General features: G+C 37.9%; 2 protein-coding genes and 1 pseudogene across 5 annotated transcripts in view; 2 read left to right on the top strand and 1 right to left on the bottom strand.

The window, feature by feature from the left end:
- Nucleotides 1-22753, top strand: part of LOC311289132 (scavenger receptor cysteine-rich type 1 protein M130-like) — a gene marked incomplete at its 3' end in the record, with an annotated part of 53453 nt that overhangs the window by 1904 nt on the left and 28796 nt on the right. The gene's annotated exons all lie outside the window — the stretch shown is intronic.
- On the bottom strand, nucleotides 5121-9206 carry LOC311288799 (thyroid transcription factor 1-associated protein 26 homolog). Of its 3 annotated transcripts, none has more exons than XM_084406404.1 (4): nucleotides 8833-9206; nucleotides 8125-8476; nucleotides 7911-8016; nucleotides 5121-5365 (listed from the first exon to the last, which is right to left on the bottom strand). In XM_084406404.1, the coding sequence occupies exons 1-4, from the start codon at nucleotides 9065-9067 to the stop codon at nucleotides 5201-5203; spliced, it is 858 nt and encodes a 285-aa protein (XP_084262530.1). In that variant the 5' UTR covers nucleotides 9068-9206; the 3' UTR covers nucleotides 5121-5200. The 3 variants fall into 3 exon arrangements, with proteins under 3 accessions (XP_084262530.1, XP_084262529.1, XP_084262531.1); XM_084406403.1 differs by having other exon boundaries at nucleotides 5186-5365; nucleotides 7911-8046; XM_084406405.1 differs by having other exon boundaries at nucleotides 5186-5365; nucleotides 7911-7989.
- Nucleotides 9275-19506, top strand: LOC311288793 (putative methyltransferase-like protein 25; annotated as a pseudogene). The gene is made up of 12 exons (XR_014630276.1): nucleotides 9275-9479; nucleotides 9867-10049; nucleotides 10183-10301; nucleotides 10383-10982; nucleotides 12228-12372; nucleotides 15635-15729; nucleotides 15995-16024; nucleotides 16549-16622; nucleotides 18031-18124; nucleotides 19055-19129; nucleotides 19217-19288; nucleotides 19457-19506. The product of XR_014630276.1 is annotated as a putative methyltransferase-like protein 25 (transcript).

The raw sequence follows: 22753 nt of genomic DNA, 5'->3' as shown, positions 1-22753 counted from the left end.
GACAGTGTGTGATGACTCCTGGGATATTAAAGATGCCCATGTGGTGTGCAGACAGCTGCAGTGTGGAGTGGCCCTCAGTAACCAGCAGGTACCAGCCTGGTTTGGTCCTGGTTCTGGACCCATATGGCTGGATGAGGTGGAGTGTGAGGGGAATGAGACGTCCCTGTGGAACTGCTCTTCTCCAGGCTGGGGGAAACATGACTGTCAACACAAGGAGGATGTAGGAGTCGTGTGCTCAGGTAAACCGTAAACAATAATTTATCACATTTCTCTATGTGACTGATAATATCTTCTTGCATTATGCACATTAACAGCAGTGTTGGGAACTGAGAATAGGTTCTTATCAGATAATATTTAGAAAATATTAAAACCAATTCCATTAACAGTTCTTTCACTTTTGATGTGGATGGAAAACTGTTCTAAAATACTCCGACAGAGTTTTCTGAGTTCAGAGTTTTATACTTATCGGTAAACACAACACAGCATTACTGAATCTACAGCACAAAATGCATAGCGCGACTAGTCCAGTTGCTGAATGAATGACCTTAATGAATCGGTTCTGTTAGTGAATCAAAAGCACACAGCATAACTAGTAAGTGATTCCTGAACAAATTGGTCAGTTTTGTTCAGTGAATCAAAAACATACAGTTTAGAGCAAACTTTGAGACTGAAATATAGTTACTGACTGGATGCTCTTACAACAAAATGTAGCTAAATTGTGCATTAGGTCAGAAGCATTTTATAAATATAAATACATTTAATACTTTTTTTCACATTTTTGATTGTTGACATGTTTAAAATGGTTGAGTATTACATTTTATCGTCCCAAAAAGACTGAAAAGTTACTACAAATTCTGTGTGAACACCGTTGCATGAATTGTTTTAAATGTTTTAAATATATTTATTATTAAAATTATTTTTTCCTTTGGAAATGGATTTGCATTTCATTTTTCCAAATATTTATATCTTAAAAGCACTAAAAGAACCGTCAGTTGACTTCTTCGTCAAATTTTTTAATGGTTTGCATCCCAAATGAACAGACTCACATGAAAGTTGACATTGATTCTCTTCCTTGTCTTTCTAGAGTTTAAAGAGATCAGGTTAACTGAGGGCTGTGAAGGGAATGTGGAGGTTTTCTACAATGGATCCTGGGGAAATGTGTGTTACAACAAGATGGACAGAGACACAGCGAGTCTGATCTGTCAAGAGCTGAACTGTGGAAGATCTGGCAGTGAACCCAGTTATTCAGAGGGACTGAAGTCTCATAATTGGCTTGATTATTTTAAATGTCGACGTCATGATTCCACTCTATGGCAGTGTCCATCTTCACCTTGGGGACAGAATGACTGTGATAATGAAGTGGCCAAGATCACCTGCTCAGGTAAGATGATAATGAACTGATTTAAGATAGTTTGACATGATCATGTTTGGTTAAATATTATTTATGATGTCTAATATTCTGTTCAGTGATGTTTTGAAACTTTAAAATTTCAGTGGAGAAACATCATGAGTCTCCTCATAGTAGTCTGACATGTTCAAACTCTTCATCTCCTCACCAGAGACAGTGTTCAAGTAGGTTTATCATAAGCTTATATTTCTTTTTTCTTATATTTTTTTTGTACAGTATTTTTTTTATTCCACATTCAAAATTAATTACAGTTTTAAAGTCCTCAAATTTCAGTGTGTGTTTGTTGTGAATGGTGTCCTGAAGCTGGTCAGTGATGTTGCTGTGTGTGATTTAGATCATGTTCCTCTCAGACTGAGTGGAGGTTTGGGCCGGTGCTCTGGGAGGCTGGAGGTGTATCATAACGCTGTGTGGGGTTCAGTCTGTGCTGATCTGTGGGACATCAGCGATGCTCAGGTGGTCTGCAGGCAGCTGGGTTGTGGAGCAGCACTGAGGGCTGATGGGAATTCAGTCTTTGGTGCTGGTGAAGGTGTTGTGTGGCTGAACAGAGTCGAGTGCAGAGGGAATGAGATTCACCTGTGGGACTGTCCTCTCTCCCTGAAGAACCACACTGACTGCTCCCACAAAGAGCACGCTGGACTCACCTGTGCAAGTCAGAGCAAAACACTGAGCAATATTATTCATTTTCACATCATTTTAGTGCTACTAACTGTGTATTTGCATGATTTTTAATCTGTCTGTGTCTGTTTTGCCAGATTTGTCAGTGTCCACTACTCCTGCCACAACAACATCAGCTTCTCCTCCAGTTTCTCAGACAGTGCGCTCAACATCAGTCACTCCTCCACAAACTCCTCCAGTGTCTCTCTCTGTGCTTGTGGTTGTACTGGGAGTTTTGCTCTTACTGCTCTTAGTGCCACTGCTTATACTGATTCAGCAGAACAGAGTGATGAAGAGAGGTAGGAGAGATCCAGAGACGGTCATATTGTGTGTTATTCAGTGTGTGATCAGTCATGTGTTGTGAACTGACAGCAGGTTTGTCTGTCTACACTCACAGCTCTCTCTAAGAGGAGACACAGGACGACGACTGATGCCGTTTATGAGGAGATTCATCACAGACACAATCACTTCACTCAGAGAGGTGAGACATGAGCCGTGAAACTTATTTAATATGATTAATAAGAGAGTCTGTCAGACACTCGATGTTCCTCTATTATTAGTCCTGTTAAACCTCCGGCTTTAAACCAGAGAATTCCTCACAGAAAACCACAGAGCTGCAGGTGCATGTATTTGTGTGTGTGTGTGTGTGTGTGTGTGAGTGTGTGTGTGAGTGTCTTCCTGTGTGTATTTTGAGGGTAATAAGGAGGGGTTCTTTTTTCTAAGTCTAGGTGCAGGTGTGTGTGTGTGTGTGTGTGTCTCTTCCTGTGTGTATTTCTGGAAGGCAGTGAGGATACATGTGTTTTTCTAATAGGCCTAAAACAAAAAATATGGTATTTCTGCCTCTAATGCTTTTAAAATGTAAGTAATTAATATTTGTGTTGTGTTGTAAGTAACATGATCTAAAGGAGAAATGAGGATTCAGTCTGAATGGAATGATGAACATGTTTCTGACTTTTCTGCTGTCCTTTAACAGGAAGTCTCGTCTCTGAAGAACTGCATTCTGGGTATGAAGATGCTGATGAGCTTCTCTCAGGTTAGAGAGCTGAAGTAGATCCAAATCAATCATTTGTTTTACAAATGTAAAAAAAAATATATATATATATATATATTTACACATTTTAACACTAATTCAACTGTTCACAACAGTAAAACTTTTATCTTATTAGAAAAAGAGTTCAAGACTGCATATTATGATGATGTCACCAATGGCAGTGTCCTGAAAGGTCAGTGATCCCGCTGTGTCCCAATCAGAGGCTGTGTCCTCCGGAGGTCGCATCTGAAGACTGCATACGTCATTGAGGCGGTCTCATTTAAGAAAAATAACCGTTAGATTGCAAAGTAAGAAAGCAATTTCAGTATTTTACACCTCATGAGGAATAACAGTCAATTTTATTACGGTTACTTCTCTTAAATAAGACATCCTTGATGAGGTATACAGCCTTCAAATGTGACGACCGGAGGACACAGCCTCTGAATTGGGACACAGCTAACATTCATTACCCAAAACCTGCAACAGTATATTTTACATTTATTTTGTTTCCCAAAATATTAAAAAATGCCCAAATTATACATGTTTTGATGCAGAAGAGATGATGAAGGAAATCACACCGGGATACTATGATGATGTCATCACTGATGGACTGAAACCAGATCGTGAGACAGGTGTCGTTCGGTTATTCTATAATATGAAGAAATATTTAAAGTATATTAAAATCTGTATTTATGTATATATAGAAATATACATAATATATTGTCTCATATTAAATTTACAGAATACACACCTGAGAGCTATGATGATGTAATGACAAGTGGACAGAACTCTATCAAAAATGGTGTTTATTTTTTATTGTTATTGGTGTATTTTCCATAATCCTTTTATAGTGATTTATGATATTATGTATTAATCCCATTACATTGTAAGATATAATGCAATGTTTGTTCTGTCTATATGTTCATGTGTAGTGGACACACCAGAGCATTATGATGATGTCATCATTAATGAACAGATCTTTCGAGATGTAACAGGTGAGTCACACAGAACTGCATTTCATTATCACCTTCACACACTAATATTGAACATTTCTACCATTAATGAATCATCACGACTTTATCAGGAGTAAATCTAATAATCTCAGACAGTCATGAGGTGAAAGAGATCAATAACATCATTAATGACACAAGCTGATTTACAAACTACAATATGAGGTTTTTATTTCACATGTGAATCAGAGGGAGATCAGGAGGAGTATGATGATGTGAAGAACAGCAGTGAAGATGAGAGGAACCCGTTGGGTAGGTTACTGTAACATTTCTATAACCTATATCTGTTCTTATTTGTTATGTTTCTCATTTAAACTACATCTTGATGTTAATATTACAATGAAAATTTCAGTTTGCTTTTGATTTTAAAAACAGATTATGATGATGTGGAGGAGGAGTCAAATAAAGAAGGAGGAGCCATATGACTCACTGACCACACCCACTGCCTCTTCATCAAATCATATTACAGTTCCTGGAGATATGGGGGTTTCTGAAACTGCTGTTAAAGATTCATGTTTTTATTATCTGAAATATTTTTCTATAACAGGTTACATGCATTGAAACAAATTTTGTAGTATTTGTATTTTAATATTTGGCCTATTATTTTTTTATTTTAATATCAATATTTTTCACCTAATAAACAAAAGATACCATTTATTCATTACATTTGTCACAATATATTTTAAAAAGCAGTTCGAGGAAATGAGAAAATTATGCAAAACACTATAAACATTTAAAGTTGTTGAAAAAACAGTTGAGCAGTTCAGCTGCTGACAGCATTATCTACCTAAATATAATGAGAAAATGGATTTACCACTCAATAAATTGTTATAAGGCATCACATTTTTCCATAAATTTACTGCCATAGTATTAAGTAATAGTATTTCTTGTTTGCTGTCAGTTTGAATTAACTTTATGTAACCTTTTATTTAAAAAAAAAAATATATATATATATATATATATACTGTAAAGACAGTTATACACATTATGTTTAAAAAAAAAAACACTCACCTAAACTTCACATTTTATTGTGTGATGGTGCATTTTTACTTTAAAATGCTTTACACAAGTTGAAACAGTTTGTAAGTCTGATGTGAGTTATTTGCGCTGCGCTTGAATCTTTTGCAGCAATAGCTCCATCTGCAGGTTGAGGTTGGGCTGACCCTTCTTGGTCTTTCTCTTCAACAGCTGATATGTTGCTATTTTCTTCTCCTTGTATTTCTTCAGAGCCTCCTCACGCTGAGATTTGTCTTTCAAGAATTCCTACAGAGACACACATAATAAAACATGCGTCAATCATTTAGGCAAAGAATGTAAGGATGGGATGTAAGGACTTCTCAGCCTCCCTGGGAAAGTCTATGCCAGGGTACTGGAGAGGAGAATCCGGCCGATAGTAGAACCTCGGATTCAGGAGGAACAGTGTGGTTTTCGTCCCGGTCGTGGAACACTGGACCAGCTCTATACCCTCTACAGGGTGCTGGAGGGCTCATGGGAGTTTGCCCAACCAATCCACATGTGCTTTGTGGATTTGGAGAAGGCATTCGACTGTGTCCCTCGCGGCGGCCTGTGGAGGGTGCTCCGGGAGTATGGGGTCCGGGGCCCTTTGCTAAGGGCTATCCGGTCCCTGTACGACCGGAGCAGGAGCTTGGTTCGTATTGCCAGCAGTAAGTCAGACTTGTTCCCGGTGCGTGTTGGACTCCGGCAGGGCTGCCCTTTGTCGCCGGTTCTGTTCATAATTTTTATGGACAGAATTTCTAGGCGCAGCCAGGGGCCGGAGGGGGTCAGATTTGGGGACCACACAATTTCATCTCTGCTCTTTGCGGATGATGTTGTCGTGTTGGCCTCATCAAGCCAGGACCTCCAGCATGCACTGGGACGGTTTGCAGCCAAGTGTGAAGCGGCTGGGATGAAAATCAGCACCTCCAAATCCGAGGCCATGGTTCTCAGTCGGAAAAGGGTGGTTTGCCCGCTTCAGGTTGGTGGAGAGCTCCTGCCTCAAGTGGAGGAGTTTAAGTATCTTGGGGTCTTGTTCACGAGTGAGGGAAGGATGGAACGGGAGATTGACAGGCGGATCGGTGCAGCTTCTGCAGTAATGCGGTCCCTGTACCGGTCTGTCGTGGTGAAGAAGGAGCTGAGCCGCAAGGCGAAGCTCTCGATTTACCAGTCAATCTACGTTCCTACTCTCACCTATGGTCATGAGCTGTGGGTCATGACCGAAAGGACAAGATCCCGGATACAAGCGGCCGAAATGAGCTTTCTCCGCAGGGTGGCTGGGCGATCCCTTAGAGATAGGGTGAGAAGCTCGGTCACTCGGGAGGAGCTCAGAGTAGAGCCGCTGCTCCTCCACATCGAGAGGGGTCAGTTGAGGTGGCTCGGGCATCTTTTCCGGATGCCTCCTGGACGACTTCCCGGGAAGGTGTTCCGGGCATGTCCCACCGGGAGGAGACCCCGGGGAAGACCTAGGACACGCTGGAGAGACTATGTCTCCCGGCTGGCCTGGGAACGCCTCGGTGTCCCCCCGGAAGAGCTGGAGGAAGTGTCTAGGGAGAGGGAAGTCTGGGCATCCCTGCTTAGACTGCTGCCCCCGCGACCCGGCCCCGGATAAGCGGTAGAAGATGGATGGATGGATGGATGTAAGGATGGTGAAAATGTGTATATGTACATGACATAATGAATCTTCCTTGAAGGCTTAGTTCACCCAATGTAAAAAAATGACATCAGTTACTCACCCTCATGTACCTCAACTACCAAGAGACACGATCATTTTATATTATTTATATGATTCACATATGTGACCCTGGATCACAAAACCAGTCACAAGTGCACGGGTATATTTGTGGCAAAAGCCAACAATACATTGTCGGTCAAAATTATCGATTTTTCTTTTATGCCAAAAATTATTAGAATATTAAGTAAAGATCATGTTCCATGAAGATATTTTGTAAATTTCCTGCTGTAAATATATAAAACATTTGAGTGAGTGAATGCAGCAAAATCACGAAAATAAATGGACAACTTTAAAGACGACTTTCTCAACGTTTAGATTTTTTTGCTCCCTCAGATTTTCAAATAGTTGTATCTCAGCCAAATATTGTCATATCATAACAAACCATACATCAATGGAGAGCTTATTTATTCAGCTTTCATATGATGTGTAAATTAAAAAAACAAACCCATGTGACTGGTTTTGTGGTCCAGGGTCACATATAAACATTGATCAGCGAACATAAACAGAAGCTCAACAGAACCTGACGAGCGAGAACAAACCTCATTGGTTCTTGCTGAAGCTCAAACGTGCTGCGTAACACCAGAATGAACCTCATTATTTATTTCTCGCATGCTTGAGCTTCTGTTTACCACAAATGATGTGTGAGTTGCTGAATGTTTATATGTGAATAAAATCCTAAATTAAATCCATTCATCGTATAATTTTCTCTTCAGAAAATTCAAACTATAGTTTTACAATCTCTTTATGACCTTTGTGAAGCTCTAAGTGGTAATTGCGTGGAGTGTCAATGGAAGGACAGAAATCTCTTGGATTTCATTAAAATATCTCCATTTGTGTTTCGAAGATGAATGAAAGTCTTGCAGGTTTGGAACAACATGAGGATGAGTAAATGATGACAGAATTTTCATTATTGGGTGAACTATCCCTTTAATGACATCACATATGAGATTCATTAGGAAATGGAAAACTGTACAACAATTCCAACATCCTGAGTAAAAGAACTGCATTTGTAGACTCTAGCACTGAACATACATTTGTTAGATGTAATCACTTTATATTGGCCAGTTTCTATTGCCTCACCTCTCTTTTTCGTACACGTTCCTCCTTCATCCTCTCATATTCTTGCTTTGTCTTTTGATACGAAGACATTTTATGCTTCCTTTGGATGAACGGGGCCTTGTGGGAGCTGATGACACAAATCAGGAATGTGGCTTTGCTGATGCAAATGGACTATTATTTGAATATAATACACACACACGCACATATATGTATATACACTTATCTGTTACTGTACCTGTCAGACTGTGCTGGTTTATTAGATGAATCAGGATCAGGGTCGGTAGTTTGGTCAATCTTTGTGTTTAAGACGTGTTTCTCAGGAGAATCTGAAGAATCCGACCCCATGTTTAGTTCATCATCTGACTCTGTCTCTTTATCCAGTGCTCTTCCTTCACATCTTTTCTTCTTTTTCTCCTGCTCTTCTTCATCTAGTCGTTCTTTTTCAGCCAGGTACAGATGTCTCAGATGCTCGGGATATTTCTCCTCTAACTGAACTTTTGATGCTTGATTTTTCTTTCTCTCCTTTCGAAGAAGTTTGTTGTATTCATGCCTTACTTTCTCCTTCCTTTTGAAGGCAAACCCCTGACCTGATGAAGCATGAGACAGAGAGGAGATTCAAACAGAATACATTCACATTTTAGTCCTTTATTATGGATTATTACGGATCTATCACGCTATTCAAATATACATTATTGCAATTTATTAAAAAATTAAATATATTTTCTTTAGAAAATGGTATAAACATTTTTCATCATTAATGCAAAGATTACATGTCAAAGAACTAGGCACGTGAATAGTACACTAGATTTTTAAAGGATGTAATATCAGTCATCTTTATTTTTTATTGAAAATGTGTTTAATTAATGAGTGTTTTCTACATCGAAATACATTTATTTAGTATTTACGTTACGTTGATGGATTTAAAGTCAACTAACTTACTCACCCTCTTTTAAACTACCATCAAAAACTTTGTTCTCCGGAACCCATTTTCTTTTTCTTTTGGCGTTGTGTGATAAACCACCATGTGAAAATTTGTTATTGAAGTGTTTTCCTCTAAACGGACCTTGACTTTTTGAGTTTTGTTTTAACGGTGCCATATTTGACGCTAGTATGTGGACAACACGGATGTTTCTCGTGCAGAGACGCACAATAATGACGTGCGTATGGTCGCAAGGCATTAGTAATCAAATAAGCGCCATTTGTGTGAGGGCAATATGTTCTATTGGCTCATAGAACAAAACGCTGACTAGTACACCCAACATGGCCGCACATTTGGTCGCTCAGAGGAATCATCCCCTTATTTGACTACTTATGTCTTAAATACAGAAAATGTGTCAACAGCTGCAGCTCTCATGAAATTCTCACTGTTTCTCGGTCCGTGAATAATGGCATTTAATGAACTGCCTATTAAAACTTTAAAAAGGAAAATAGATGAAGTAAAGCGCTTTCTCTCCATATCGCTAAGCATCTCGAATGCGCACACAGTGGACTTCTACACGCGTGATGTTTGGAGCACGTTCATGTGTGTGAGTCCAGAAGAAGTGTTGCAGTCTATCAGTTCCACTGATGACCGCACGGGGACAGTAGAAGGTAAGAAGGACTCAATCTGGAAAAAGAAAAAATCGTTTTATTGTTATGCAAAACGTTAAAAAATGTTTTATATAATTTATAAGTTGTGGTTTAATTATGACACTACGCAGCATAAGAAACTGCTCAGAATTATAATAACTAATATATGTTTTAATATAATTTTCTTTAACATTTACTCAGAACACTGTATGTATACATTATTTTGTGGAGTAAAATGACAAAATGGTCTGCGGCAGTATCATTTAATTTGATTAATATTTAAAATGATTAATTTGATATAGCCTACCATTACGTAGTGTTTGTATGATACAATATATATTTTGTATGTATTGAACTAAAGTGCATTGGACTCTACTCTATTTAATCAGCTGTATTTCATAGTAATAGTGTTTTTGCTTTTAGAAAAGGAAAACACCACCTTTGGTTTCTGTAATGCCTCAAAGAAGCTGGTGGACATATCAGCCCTGCTGAGGGCAGCGAAAGCCCACAGTTTCCCGGGTCTGGGGGTCTGTATGCAGCTGGAAGAGCTGATGGAGAATCTGACACTGATATATGGAGACACTATAGCGGGTAACTGCAGTCAGACCAGAAGCTCTGAAAAGCACATTTAAATTCCACTCTGGATCTTTATTGTGATTATTATGCACGTCACATTCAGGTTATTACAAGGTTATATCTCGTGCATTGTCTGTAATTTCCATAGGAGAGTCATCAGGCAAAGTTCCTGTTCCAGATGAGTTTATGAACTGTAAGAAAGCCCATGAGGTGCAGGCAATGTCTGAGGTTGTGGCTAGTTTGGCTGAATGCTGCCGGGTCAAACAGGTAAGAACATTTAAAATGTAGTTTAGTTACATTTTTTTGTTCTGAATTGCATCTTTTTCATCATCAGTTTCTTCATCTCAGGTGATAGACGTGGGCTCTGGGAAAGGCTACCTGTGCTCCTATCTATCCATGCGGTTTAACCTACAAGTTTTCGGTATCGACTCTTCTAGCACCAACACACATGGAGCTCAGGAGAGGAACAGGAAGCTGAAGAAGTTCTCCAAAGCCTATCAGAAACAGAACAGAGCCAGTGGGAATCAAGCTTTGGACAGTGAGGATGGGAGTAAACAACACAGCAGAAACTGTGAGAACAGTGATGGCAACACAAACTTTATTACAAAGGAAAAAGGAAGGTTTGTGGCTCAAGAGGAAACCAGTGATTTATCAAAGCAAGTCTCCAGTGATTTATCCGCTCCAGATAATGCCACATTAGAGCCCAGTGATTGGGATGCAGGAAGCAGCTTCCTCGGCACGCTGTCTCTAGACGTCATAGAGGACGCTTCTCCTCGTGTCCACCCCAGCCAGCTGAGCCTGGAGGAACGAGAGAGGAGGAAGAGGGACAATCTGGAGAGGAAAGCTCGAGAAGGGAGGAGGAACGACAGCGACAGCAGCCTGTTTTCCCCTCTGACCTCATACGTCACTGCAGAAACTGAACTCAAGACGCTGATCTCAGAGCTGGAGGTGAGTGGATGTCAGAACACACACGGTTTCAACGAACCAGGGGAGAAAACTAGTGTAATAATAATCATTTATAATTCACTGTAAAATAATTAATTATACATTTTAGAATTATTAAGGGTTATTAGGTTTTTTTATTAGGTTAATTATTAGGTTTCCACCAAGGGAGAAAAATAGTGTAATAATAATAATTTAGAATTCACTATACTATAATAATAATAATACATTTTAGAATTAATGAAGGGGTTTCAACCAAGGGAGAATAAAAAAAAATAACAACAACAATAATAATGATAATAATGTATTATTCATTTAAAAATAAACAAAATGTATAATAATAATAATAATACTAAAATGAAACAATTATTACATTTATTAAATCTATTGACTTTTTACATTTATTAAATCTATAGTTTTACCAATTGTAAAACTTATTAAATCAATTGTTTATTTAATTCATTATTTAATAATAATAGTTATTATTATTATTATTATTATTGTTATTTATGTAATGTATTATTTTATAATAAATTATAAATTATTGTTGTTCATTTATTAAATGAATTATTTCCTTCATTATTTAATACGTTTTGTTATTATTATTAATAATAAATAATGAGTTAAGTAAATAATTGATTTAGTAGATTTGTCAATTTAAATAAAATTTAACTATATTATCATTGTAATTATTACTACTGCAACTAACAACTACTTATGAACAAATAAACTATTATTATTATTAAATAAAGAATTTGTCTTTTTGAGACATATATAGCTGCATTTGTATTTTAGTAACCTAAAAAACTAGCTGAAGCTGTGTTTTTTTCATACTTTTTGAAGCATTTGGATCATTTTCATTGTGAATGTGTTGTGAATTCATTTCATATGATATTCTCTAAGGATCAAATAATGTATGTGTACTAAACTCATATAATAGCACAAGAGACACGCTATGCTGCAATAGTTGTCCAGCTGTGGGCTTTGATTATAGAGCAGAAGTTGTATCATTGCTATTACAGCTCAGCGAGACGCCTGCGATTATCCTAATCATGTTAATTAGGTGAAATTGAGCTCAAGAATGGAGAGGGACTTGGATGTGTCCATAGCAAATTATTTATGATCAATGAGAGATGGCAAACGGTCTGTGTTGATTTCACCAAATTACCCTTTTCTCTCTCTCTCTCTCTCTCTCTCTCTCTCTCTCTCTCTCTCTCTCTCTCTCTCTCTCTCTCTCTGGCCGGTACCCAGGATGCAGTTCTGGTTGGCCTGCATACGTGTGGAGATTTGGCTCCCAGCTCTCTACGGATGTTCGGGGCCAAACAGGAGCTGCGGGCCACTTGCAGTGTGGGCTGAAACCACCTGCTTTCTGAAGAGTTTGATGAGGACAGACAGGGTAAGAACACTTCCTGTCACACACACACACGTGAACAGATCAGTCTCTGTCAAACCGGGTGCCCAAAATCTTCAAACAAGATGAGATGTGTGGAATTTTAGTTCTTTGCATAATGTTCTTTCCAGCAATGTGCAGCCCTGTGCCAATCCTGGGTCCAAAAATGAAAACAATAATAATGAAAAATGAAAACAATAATAATAATAAAAAATACTACTAATAATTTATAAAATAATTATTGTTATTATTATAACATGTATCAATTATTTTAAAAAGAGTTATTGTTGTTGTTGCTTGTTTATTAAATCAATAATTTAATATTATTAATAATAATATAATAATTATAATGTACTAAATATAATGTACTAAATAATGTAACATCCTAATAATTAATATATATATAATAATAACATAATACTCTGCAATTATATACCATCCTAATAATAATCATAATTAAATAATTAATTAAATAAAGAATTTGACATTCTTTTGCAGCCATGGGCCAATCCTGAGTCAAATAATAAATTGTTGTTTTTGTTTATTTATTAAGTAAATTCAATATTTAATGAATAAGTTCATTAATTTCATTGTTTATTTGATTAATTATGTAATAACAACGTTTGTTAGTATTATTAATATATTTTTGTTCTTTTTAATTATAAATATAATTATTATGTTATATAAAAATATGAATACTTAATAATAATAATAATAATAATAATACATATTATTATTAAGTATTAATATTTTTAAATAATTAATTAAATTTGAATAATTAAATAATTAATTAAATTATTTTGCAGCCCTGGGTCAATTCTGGGTTAAATAATGTAAAACAACAGCAATGTATTATTCAATATAAAACAGTGATTAATACATTTATAACAAAATAATAATAATAATAATTATTATTATTTTCATTATTACTTATAAAATGTTTTATTTTTCAATGAATAATTAATTGTTGTTGTTTATTAAATAAATGCAATTTTTCATTAATAATTGTATTATTTAATAATAATGCTTGTTAGTATTATTGATATAATGGTGACTTTCGTTGTATGGACAAAAACACTGATGATTTCAAAATATCTTCTTTTATTTTATTTATTTATTTATTTATTTGATAGGGACAATGCACATTAATGAACATTGATTACTGCATTGAATCAACAAAAACAGACGTAAACATGCCGGATTATAGCCACAGGGCTAATTTACATCCGTAGTCCCTAGGCAAATTACAGAAATACAAAAATTATAACATACAAAATGACAAAAATGAATAAGTACAAGCAAAGTAAAATGTTTTGTGTTCTGCAGATGAAATTAAGAATTGCCATTTTTAGGTGAACTATCCCTTTAAGAAAATGGTGCTAGTCCCAAGAGACCATGTGATTTCTGTCGGTCGCTCTCTGTCTTTCCCCTTCTCTAAGATACTTCTTCTCAGAGGAGACACTGCAGTAATGATTGAGAGCCTGCAAAATATGATATTTTGATCACATAATTACTGTCGATTGAGTCAGTGTCCAATGCTATGAATTACAGCAGGACTACAATAATGTCTCATTGTCTTTTAAAGCCTGGTGATCACATCACAGACTCTCAATTGCTACAGGGACAGAGCTAAAACACATGAAGTGTGTTCAGATGTTGGACTGACATCACAAACACTCTCCCTCTCCACACACAGTCTGTTTGATCTCACTAAATCAAGAAGAGTCCGTACAACATGTGGCGTTTTCAGCATGATGATGTCAGAGTTTTCAGGGCTTCGGCGGCTCGCTTTACAAGCGCGTTTGTTCTGAAGAAGAAACAATACGGAGTGAAACAAATGCAGTTCCAATGGAAATACACAATGTGCCTTTTAGTCTAAAATACCTGGCATGATTACAGCATCATGCTGTGCGTTTAAAGGCGAAGTGTGTAATTGTTGTGCCACTAGCGGCACCCCACAGAGTTACAAAGATTTTGCACTGAGTTTTGCTTGCCTGATCACAATTAACAGCCTAATACTTTTTCTGTGGTATCTCTGCAAAGGCCCTGCATTTGCTTCAATAGATTTCAAAAGAGCCCATGCAATGTCTCTACTGAAACAGGAAACAGGAAGTCCCGTCCACAAAACGTCATTAGTTAAGTAGTCAACCTGTGAATGGCTTACTTACAGTTTGTATCTGCACCTTAAATAGCTATTTTCAGCTTTAAACCCTGTTTTATTGGGGAACCCACAAACGCAAATTGAAGATCCTTCATTTTAAAGCCTCACAGTGATTGGTCGAATTAAGACAGTGTTAAAGTTATGAAATCACTAATGTCAGTGTTGCACACGGTCCTTCTCTCTGTCCATTTTTTTTATACACAGCTCATTCTGTTTCACTCACACACACGTTTGTTTCACTACATTAGTGAGGACATTGCATAGACTTCCACTGATTTTATATCCGGTTAATGGTATTTATATGTTTCGGCTGATTTGTATGCCTTTTTAACTAGTAAGGACCAGTGAAATATCCTCACTAGTCTGCTGTCATAATATTTCAGGACATTTGGCCCTCAAGTATAGCCAAACCTGTAAACACACACACACACACAGACACACACACATATTTCAGGCCTGTGCTGGACTCTGGATCCTGTTCAGTTTGGCATGGTTTAGATTAGCATGATATCTGGAATAAACAGTGTTTATCTGCACCACGAATAGGCCTCGTACCACAGTATGGGTCTCGTTTGAATGGCATGTGCTCAACAGGTTCTTATCCACAAAATGTTCAGTGTTTAGAAATCTGCTTTAGTTTTATCATACCCTAAAAAGTTTGGGGTTGGTATGATTTTTAATGGTTTTAAAAGAAGTCTCTTATGCTCCCTAAGTCTGTTTATATTTGATTATAAAAATACCGTAAAAACAGCAATATTTTAAAATATTATTACAATAACTTCTTTATTTTAATATATTTTCAAAGGTAATTTATTCCTATGATCAAAGCTGAATTTTCAGCATCATTACTCCTGTCTTCAGTGTCACATGATCCTTCAGGATAGTGGGAAAAGAGGGAAAAGATCAGTGGGAAAAGATTTGTTGATAAAATAGAAGGTTCAATACAACAGCTTTTATTTGAAATACACATCTTTTTTGATCAATTTTAATGTATCCTTGTTGAATAAAAGGCTAATTAAAATCTTACAGACCCCAAACTTTTGAACGGTAGTTAATGTAAAAAAGATGTTTGATTCTTCATCTCTGTTTTTTGTTGGTGTGGGCCAGGGTGTGTCAGTGGTGTGTGTGGTTTCCCCATGAGTCAGTATCTGAAGGATCAGGCCTGTTTCTGTGGTCGAAACGCCAGGATGTCAGCATGTCTCGTAAGTCTGCCTCACACGTCACGAACACATCTCACGTTGCCCACGCATCATAAACCACATCCTTTGCTTATTAGATAAATGTTATAAAAAATGTTATTTATGATAATCAGGTGATTTTTCTTGTAAGATGAACACAGTGTATGTGCTATTAAACTAAAAGTGACTATCAAATCAGTCACAATGTGTTTAGTTATCACATTCAAGCTTGTTTCCAGCAGGCTTGACTAATATTGAGCTCTTCACAAACTAATTTCCCCCCTCTCAGGCTCTGGAGAGGGTGTCTGCCGGAGGAGGGGTGAGTACTTGATTGTGTCATATCATATTAATATTAATATTTCAATTAAAATCCCAATTCCCCTGTAAGATTTGCATATAAGAAGGACAGTCTCTTGCAACCAGAGCTGTTTGCACAGCTGATCATAATGTCTTGGTCAGGCTTGAATGCCAGAACGTACAGCATATGCGGCTTTGCATATTTATGTGATTTAATTAGACGCACTGTGTATTTTAATTAGATTTTTTTCTCGATTAAAAATGAATGAAAGTTCAGAGGTGAAGCGGCCAGCACGTACGATCTCTTTGTGCTGTCTTCCGCACGGCTGATTGTTTGTATGACATAATTGCAATGGAAAATATGACACAGTCTGTTTTTAAAGTTGCCACAAATGGGACAAACACTTCAAATGATGTGATTAAAAACACAAATAGTAAGCAAACATAAGTATGCATTGCATAAATAAGTAAAAACAGGCAAAATCAGTTTTGAAATTAAACAAAATTGTTTGGACTGATGTTAACAGGGTTTCTTGACTGTTACAGCTGCCTATGGAGTCGCTTTTTTATCGGGCGGTTCTTCATGTTATTTTACAGGATCACTACGATTGCTTTAAAAGGTATCCATCATATGTACCACCATTGATTTTATGTCATATTTATAGCATGCTAGATTTGTTTTGTTACTGTGGTATGCATGAGATTGACAATAATAGCTCTGTTTGTTTGAAGGCTTTTAGATGCGTGTAAACATCTGGAAAAACCAACTGTTGCCACAGTCAATTTTCATCATTTAAAGAGCCCCTATTATGCTGTTTCGGATAGTATCGCTCATGTAGTGTTATATACAGTCGCTGTTTGTGAATGTAAAAGGTCTGCATATTTTTTTAAAGATGAAAGTGCAGGCCTGAAATGAGTCTACAGAGGTTTGTAACAAATTTGCATAATGCCAGCCTATGATCTTCATTGGCTGCCGGCGAACAACGTAGACTTCGACCCGCCCTCAAACACTGTAGTTGAAGATGATGACTGGACGAGTTTAGTTTGTGTTGTCGACATGTTGAGAAGATGCTGTTTTCTGTGCTGTGAAAGCAAATCCACTTCCAACTTCCGTTTCCAATAGACCAATCACAACAGACTAGGCCGTCTGACCAATCAGAGCAGAGTAGGTTCTCGAAAAGCAAGGTTGAGAAAGACTGAATCTTTTATCAAATGTTTCAGACACAGTGAGAAAAGAGGTGATGCTGCAGTGTGTATTATGAGAAAGTTAAAGTGTTTTTTGTCCTTGGATGCATGTAAACACACTGTAGGACACCTCCAAAACTAAATTAGGAACCTTTGAAATAGCATAACAGGGGCACTTCAACCAAGTATTAGAGGTTTGGCGGTTAATTATAGTACAATGCCGAACCCTACAAATTTGTTTGCTGTCCTAGATTTGAAAACACTCCATAAAAAACTAAACACACCCCCCGGACCCCCTGATGAGCCACTCTCAGTGTGAAACGCACACGATGACAAATATTAAGCTCCCTCACTGACGCCGTTCCCCTCACACACACCAGGATCAGATATCTCATCGACAGCACTCTCACCACATCATCTGCTCATTAGACAGAAAACAACCGCCTGTCTTTGTTTAAGTCGCCGGAGAGCTTTAGTAAACTAGAGGAGAGAATAAAGAGGCTCCAGATTCCCTCCAGTCCTTCCTTCCTTTTGCGGAGGCTGATAAATGTTTATCGAGATATTTGATCATGACTGTACTGAGCAGATCTGATTCAGTGATGACTGATGCTCATGAGTCAAACCCTAAAGCCCTGTTTTCAATTTTTTATTAAACTCCTGTGAGTCAAAGCCAAACCATCAGGTTACGGTAATGTGCAAGTCAACAAGGAGTGCAAAGTTCACCCTCTGCATGTGACTTACTGTATGTACGTTAATATCAGTCTCTAAACGACTTCGGAAATCAGTTCAACTTTATGTTAGTTTATTTTTGATGTGATGCAGTGTTTTATTTCCCATTGGCAGTGAGAAACGTGTTGGGAACGTGTACTCCAAAGCCTCTTCGTTTGTGGACTATGTCAGGCGGGCACTTAGGAAGCTGGATCTGGATGAGACTAAAGTAATAACCGATTGTTCTCATATTACGTTTAATGTTTTGTTAGTCTGCCCACATGCGTCTGAATTACACACCACAATGAAACTAATGAGATAAACAGACTAAAGTATGTTTGACAAGTAGGGAAATATGGGTACAGAGAGCAAGAGACTATTAAAAAGGCATTAGCAGGCCCAGACGATATCAGCGTAACCTGGTTTTGGGGAGAAATATATATATATATTTAAAGTTATTTAAATATTGGATAAAAAATTTGTACAATTAATATAAATACATTATATATAATATATTCATGTATGTTTTTATATAAATTAAGTATTACATATGTTTTTAAATTTGTTTAGAAAAAAATATTTTATTTAAATTATTAAATTTTTGCTTATTGTAATATATATATATCAACTTTTATTAGTCTTTAGTTTATATGAATACATTATAATATATATTGGATATTTGTATATAAATTAAATATAACATATTTAAAATAGAAAATTGTTTAAATTTTGTTTGACAAAACGATGTTTGTCTATATTTGAACTATATTTGTAATATTTAAAATTGTATTTTTATAATTTTATATTTATAAATGAATCTTTTCAATTCATGTATATTTATTTTATATAAACAAAATAGTACATATGTATTTAAAATAGAAAATTATTTTAATTACATTTAATTTGACAAAATTGTGTGTATATATAGTTAAAAAACTTTAATTGAGCGATTATATAGAGATAATATACTGTACTTGTATTTATGTATATATTTTTATTTAAATTAAAAATATACATTTAATGTTTATTTAATATTTATTTAATTATTGTTTATTTTGTAATATATATATTTTTTTTAGGTCCTGGTTGGTGAGTAGGACATGGTCTCGTTCCTTTATTCATATAAAACCATTAAATCCATATCTCTTGTTTTCTTCAGCTATCTGATGGTGATATTCAGAGCTATCATGATCGCTACACACCCAGGATGAATGAGATGATTGCTTTTAACATGGTGAGCGTCATAGAAAGTTGTATGTCTATTATTTTTTCATTGCTAACCCTATATCAGTCTGTCTTATGCTGTTTTCATCTTCCTCAGTTGAAAGTAACCTTGGCTCCATGCATAGAGGGTCTCATCCTCCTGGACCGACTTTGCTACTTGAAAGAGCAGGTAAAAAAACAATTGTCAGGGCAGATAACATAGTAGTTGTTCAGTTTACCCACATATTTACCCCCTATTTGTCCATGTTAAGATGGTAATCCTCATATAATTGGAGAGCTGTGTGGGGCTTTTGTTTCAATTGGCAAATTCGCCACTGGCACCCTGTGCTCTTCACAGATGAAAGCAGGTTCACACTGAGCACATGTGACAGACGTGACAGAGTCTGGAGACGCCGTGGAGAACGTTCTGCTGCCTGCTTTCATCTGTGAAGAGCACAGGGCGCCAGTGGCGAATTTGCCAATCTTGGTGTTCTCTGGCAAATGCCAAGCGTCCTGCACGGTGTTGGGCTGTAAGCACAACCCCCACCTGTGAACGTCCACCTGTGAACACCATACCACCCTCATGGAGTCTGTTTCTGGCCGTTTGAGCAGACACATGCACATTTGTGGCCTGCTGGAGGTCATTTTGCAGGGCTCTGGCAGTGTTCCTCCTGCTCCTCCTTGCACAAAGGCGGAAGTAGCAGGTCCTGCTGCTGGGTTGTTGCCCTCCTACGGCCTCCTCCACGTCTCCTGATGTACTGGCCTGTCTCCTGGTAGCGCCTCCATGCTCTGGACACTACGCTGACAGACATAGCAAACCTTCTTGCCACAGCTCGCATTGATGTGCCATTCTGGATGAGCTGCACTACCTGAGCCACTTGTGTGGGTTGTAGACTCCGTCTCATGCTACCACTAGAGTGAAAGCACCGCCAGCATTCAAAAGTGACCAAAACATCAGCCAGAAAGCATAGGAACTGAGAAGTGGTCTGTGATCACCACCTGCAGAACCACTCCTTTATTGGGGGTGTCTTGCTAATTGCCTATAATTTCCACCTATTGTCTATTCCATTTGCACAACAGCATGTGAAATTGATTGTCAATCAGTGTTGCTTCCTAAGTGGACAGTTTGATTTCACAGAAGTGTGATTGACTTGGAGTTACATTGTGTTGTTTAAGTGTTCCCTTTATTTTTTTGAGCAGTGTATATATTATATATATATATATATATATCACTATACGTAAACAGGAGGACGAGAGGTTCAAGCAGGAGCGAGCATAAAGGTGAGCAACCCTGTTTTATTAAAACTATCCTAACGTTAAAGTCGACATGAAATCAAAATTGACCCTATTTACTTTGTTAGCGCATATTACTAGTCTTGTGGTGAACAATTAATCCGTGCAAGTTAATACACAGAAAAAAATTGTTTGCCGTGGTAATCTTTAATCAAAGTCTGAAAAGTTACTTCCGGTCTGAAATGGCATCTTTTTCTGATGACGTAGGCTTGACGGCTTGGGTTGAAAAACGCTTAACCACTCCCCTCAAACCGTTAGTCTGCTATGATCGAGAGATGGAGAGGAGGAGCGCTGACACTAAAACCCTGCCCTCTGTTCAATATTCCGTTTCACTTGGAAGTATGTCACAACACTGGAGAAAAGTCGTTTGCAACTTCCGGTTCACGCGGACTTTAAGTAACGTTAGTCAAAGAAGTCAGAAAGTCAACAAGAAGTTATGATGAAATGAACTATAATTATTGACGGCGGTCCAAATGCTCTAGTCTAGATTTTGCGTCTGTCGAACTAGCGACTGTTATGCTAACGTTACGTTACACATAACATTAATTATTTTTACACGGTCTTTCATCAATTATTCCACTTCTAACACGGTCACAATGTCTAAGTACAGTTGTTGGTGTCTGTTCTCTTACGAGAGGTTCTCTCGTATTGCGTAAGTTGCTTACGCTACGGGTAAAGTTGTCTTTTCTCGAGATCTGAAGCCAAAAAATTATCCTTAATTTTGTATTTATTGTCAACGCAGTGCGGCAGACAGCGGACCATAGCAGGCTGTACGAGCAACTGCAGCAGCCTACCAGTGAGCCCCGCGTGACGTCACGCCCAATGAGGCACGCTCCACGCGCCTCGCCCGCCAGAATTGGTGTGGCTAGCATGTATAAAAGAAGGGCTCACAGGCTGGAGTTCTGATTTTCATGTCTTCAGCGAAGCTCTTCGCATCGCTGGATCTTGAGAGCCGCCGCCGTTGAATTCAGCGACCAGCAAGCCTAGGAAGCGTCTGAGGAAGCTGGCCGTCTTCGCCACCTTCAGCCTCCGTGCCTGCTACGCCATCCGGCGACATATCCTTTTCTGCTGTGTGTGTTCGCCTTGCATCACACACTTTCTCTCTCCTAAAAGAGCACGAGGCGTTTTTCTAAAAATACCTCGTTTTACCTCGTGCCGAGCCGCCCAGCAACAGAGACCACCACGTCATCTGCGCTCTCTGCCTGGGCCGCGAGTGCGAAGAGCTCTCAATGTCGACCCTGCGGGCTCGACTTGAAGCTTTCAACGTTCAAGCTGTCACTTCGCCTGTCCCTGCGGGGCCACGCAGTGAGAAGCGCCGCTCCCCTGTGGCACAGTGGTAAAATCTTAGGCTTTCGCGCCGGAGACCCGTGTTCGAATCCGGGCTCTGACGGCAGATAAAATTTATGCTGTTCGCTCCGAGCTCACGGCCAGCTTTCTTACTTCAGAAAGCGAACCCGCCTCTAAAATACCTCACTCACCGGCGAAAGGAGGAAGAGAGAGTGTTTTGAGTCCCGCTGAGGCCGGACCAACCTCCAATTCTCACACATTTCTCAGTCCCCTCTAAGTTCAGGTGGCTGGAAATACTAATACTGCAGTAAACGAGCCTGTTTTAATACATGTGTTGTGATCAAATGGTCTTTGTGATCAAAGTGCTCGTTGCCGCTGCGCGGATACTGTGTTCTCTTATGGCTCGTGCACAGTCTTCACTCGGATGCGCGCTTCAATCCGTTGTGGAGACTCTCTATTCGTTCTGTGAAATTACAAAACAAAATGCACACAAAAATGTCCTTGCCTTGGTCCTTGATAAGCATAATCCGTTTTGATGAAAAAAAAAACCTACATGAGTGCGGATTAGAACCCAGAACCTCTGACACGCTTGGCAAAAGTTCTGCCACTGGACCATTTAAATACACCATTAAATATGTCGGATCTATTTATTTATTCACGTGAAAATTCTCACTACTAACAACATGTATTAGACCTCATTAAACTACAAATTAAACCAAATGTACTATTTAAATTGAATTGTGTTAGCAACACTTTTTTATTTACATTAGTAAGCTACACCGCGCTTGCTCATAGGCTACTTTTTTTTTCTTTTTTTAAGAGACCCCCACAAAGATGAAATCATAATTCGAACCCTGGTTAGAACCATGAAAAAATGCACAATATTTTTTATCATAAAGGGCGACAGCTAAACGTTTGATTAACAATTGATTTTCTGTTTAGAGCAAATTTATATATAATATATGTCGTAAAATTGGGAGCCTGGTATGTCCGGCTAAGACACGCTTACGTTATGTTGAATGCTTGGTAGTGCACACAAACATTTGCGGATTTCTATGGCAACAGTGAATTTATA

This window comes from Rutilus rutilus, assembly GCF_951802725.1.
Source record: "Rutilus rutilus genome assembly, chromosome: 4".
Taxonomy (NCBI): Eukaryota; Metazoa; Chordata; class Actinopteri; order Cypriniformes; family Leuciscidae; genus Rutilus; species Rutilus rutilus.
Note: the sequence above shows the minus strand (reverse complement) of the source record. Positions and strands in the feature narration are given on the sequence as shown.

What these genes read in the sequence shown, in the direction of transcription:
- LOC311288799 (XM_084406403.1), bottom strand. Translation starts at nt 9,067, where the DNA reads ATGCCTTGCGACCATACGCACGTCATTATTGTGCGTCTCTGCACGAGA. An exon ending in AAACCAGCACAGTCTGACAG is followed by an intron (nt 8,047 to 8,124) that starts GTACAGTAACAG and finishes CATTTGCATCAG; the next exon opens with CAAAGCCACATTCCTGATTT. An exon ending in AACGTGTACGAAAAAGAGAG is followed by an intron (nt 5,366 to 7,910) that starts GTGAGGCAATAG and finishes GTGTCTCTGTAG; the next exon opens with GAATTCTTGAAAGACAAATC.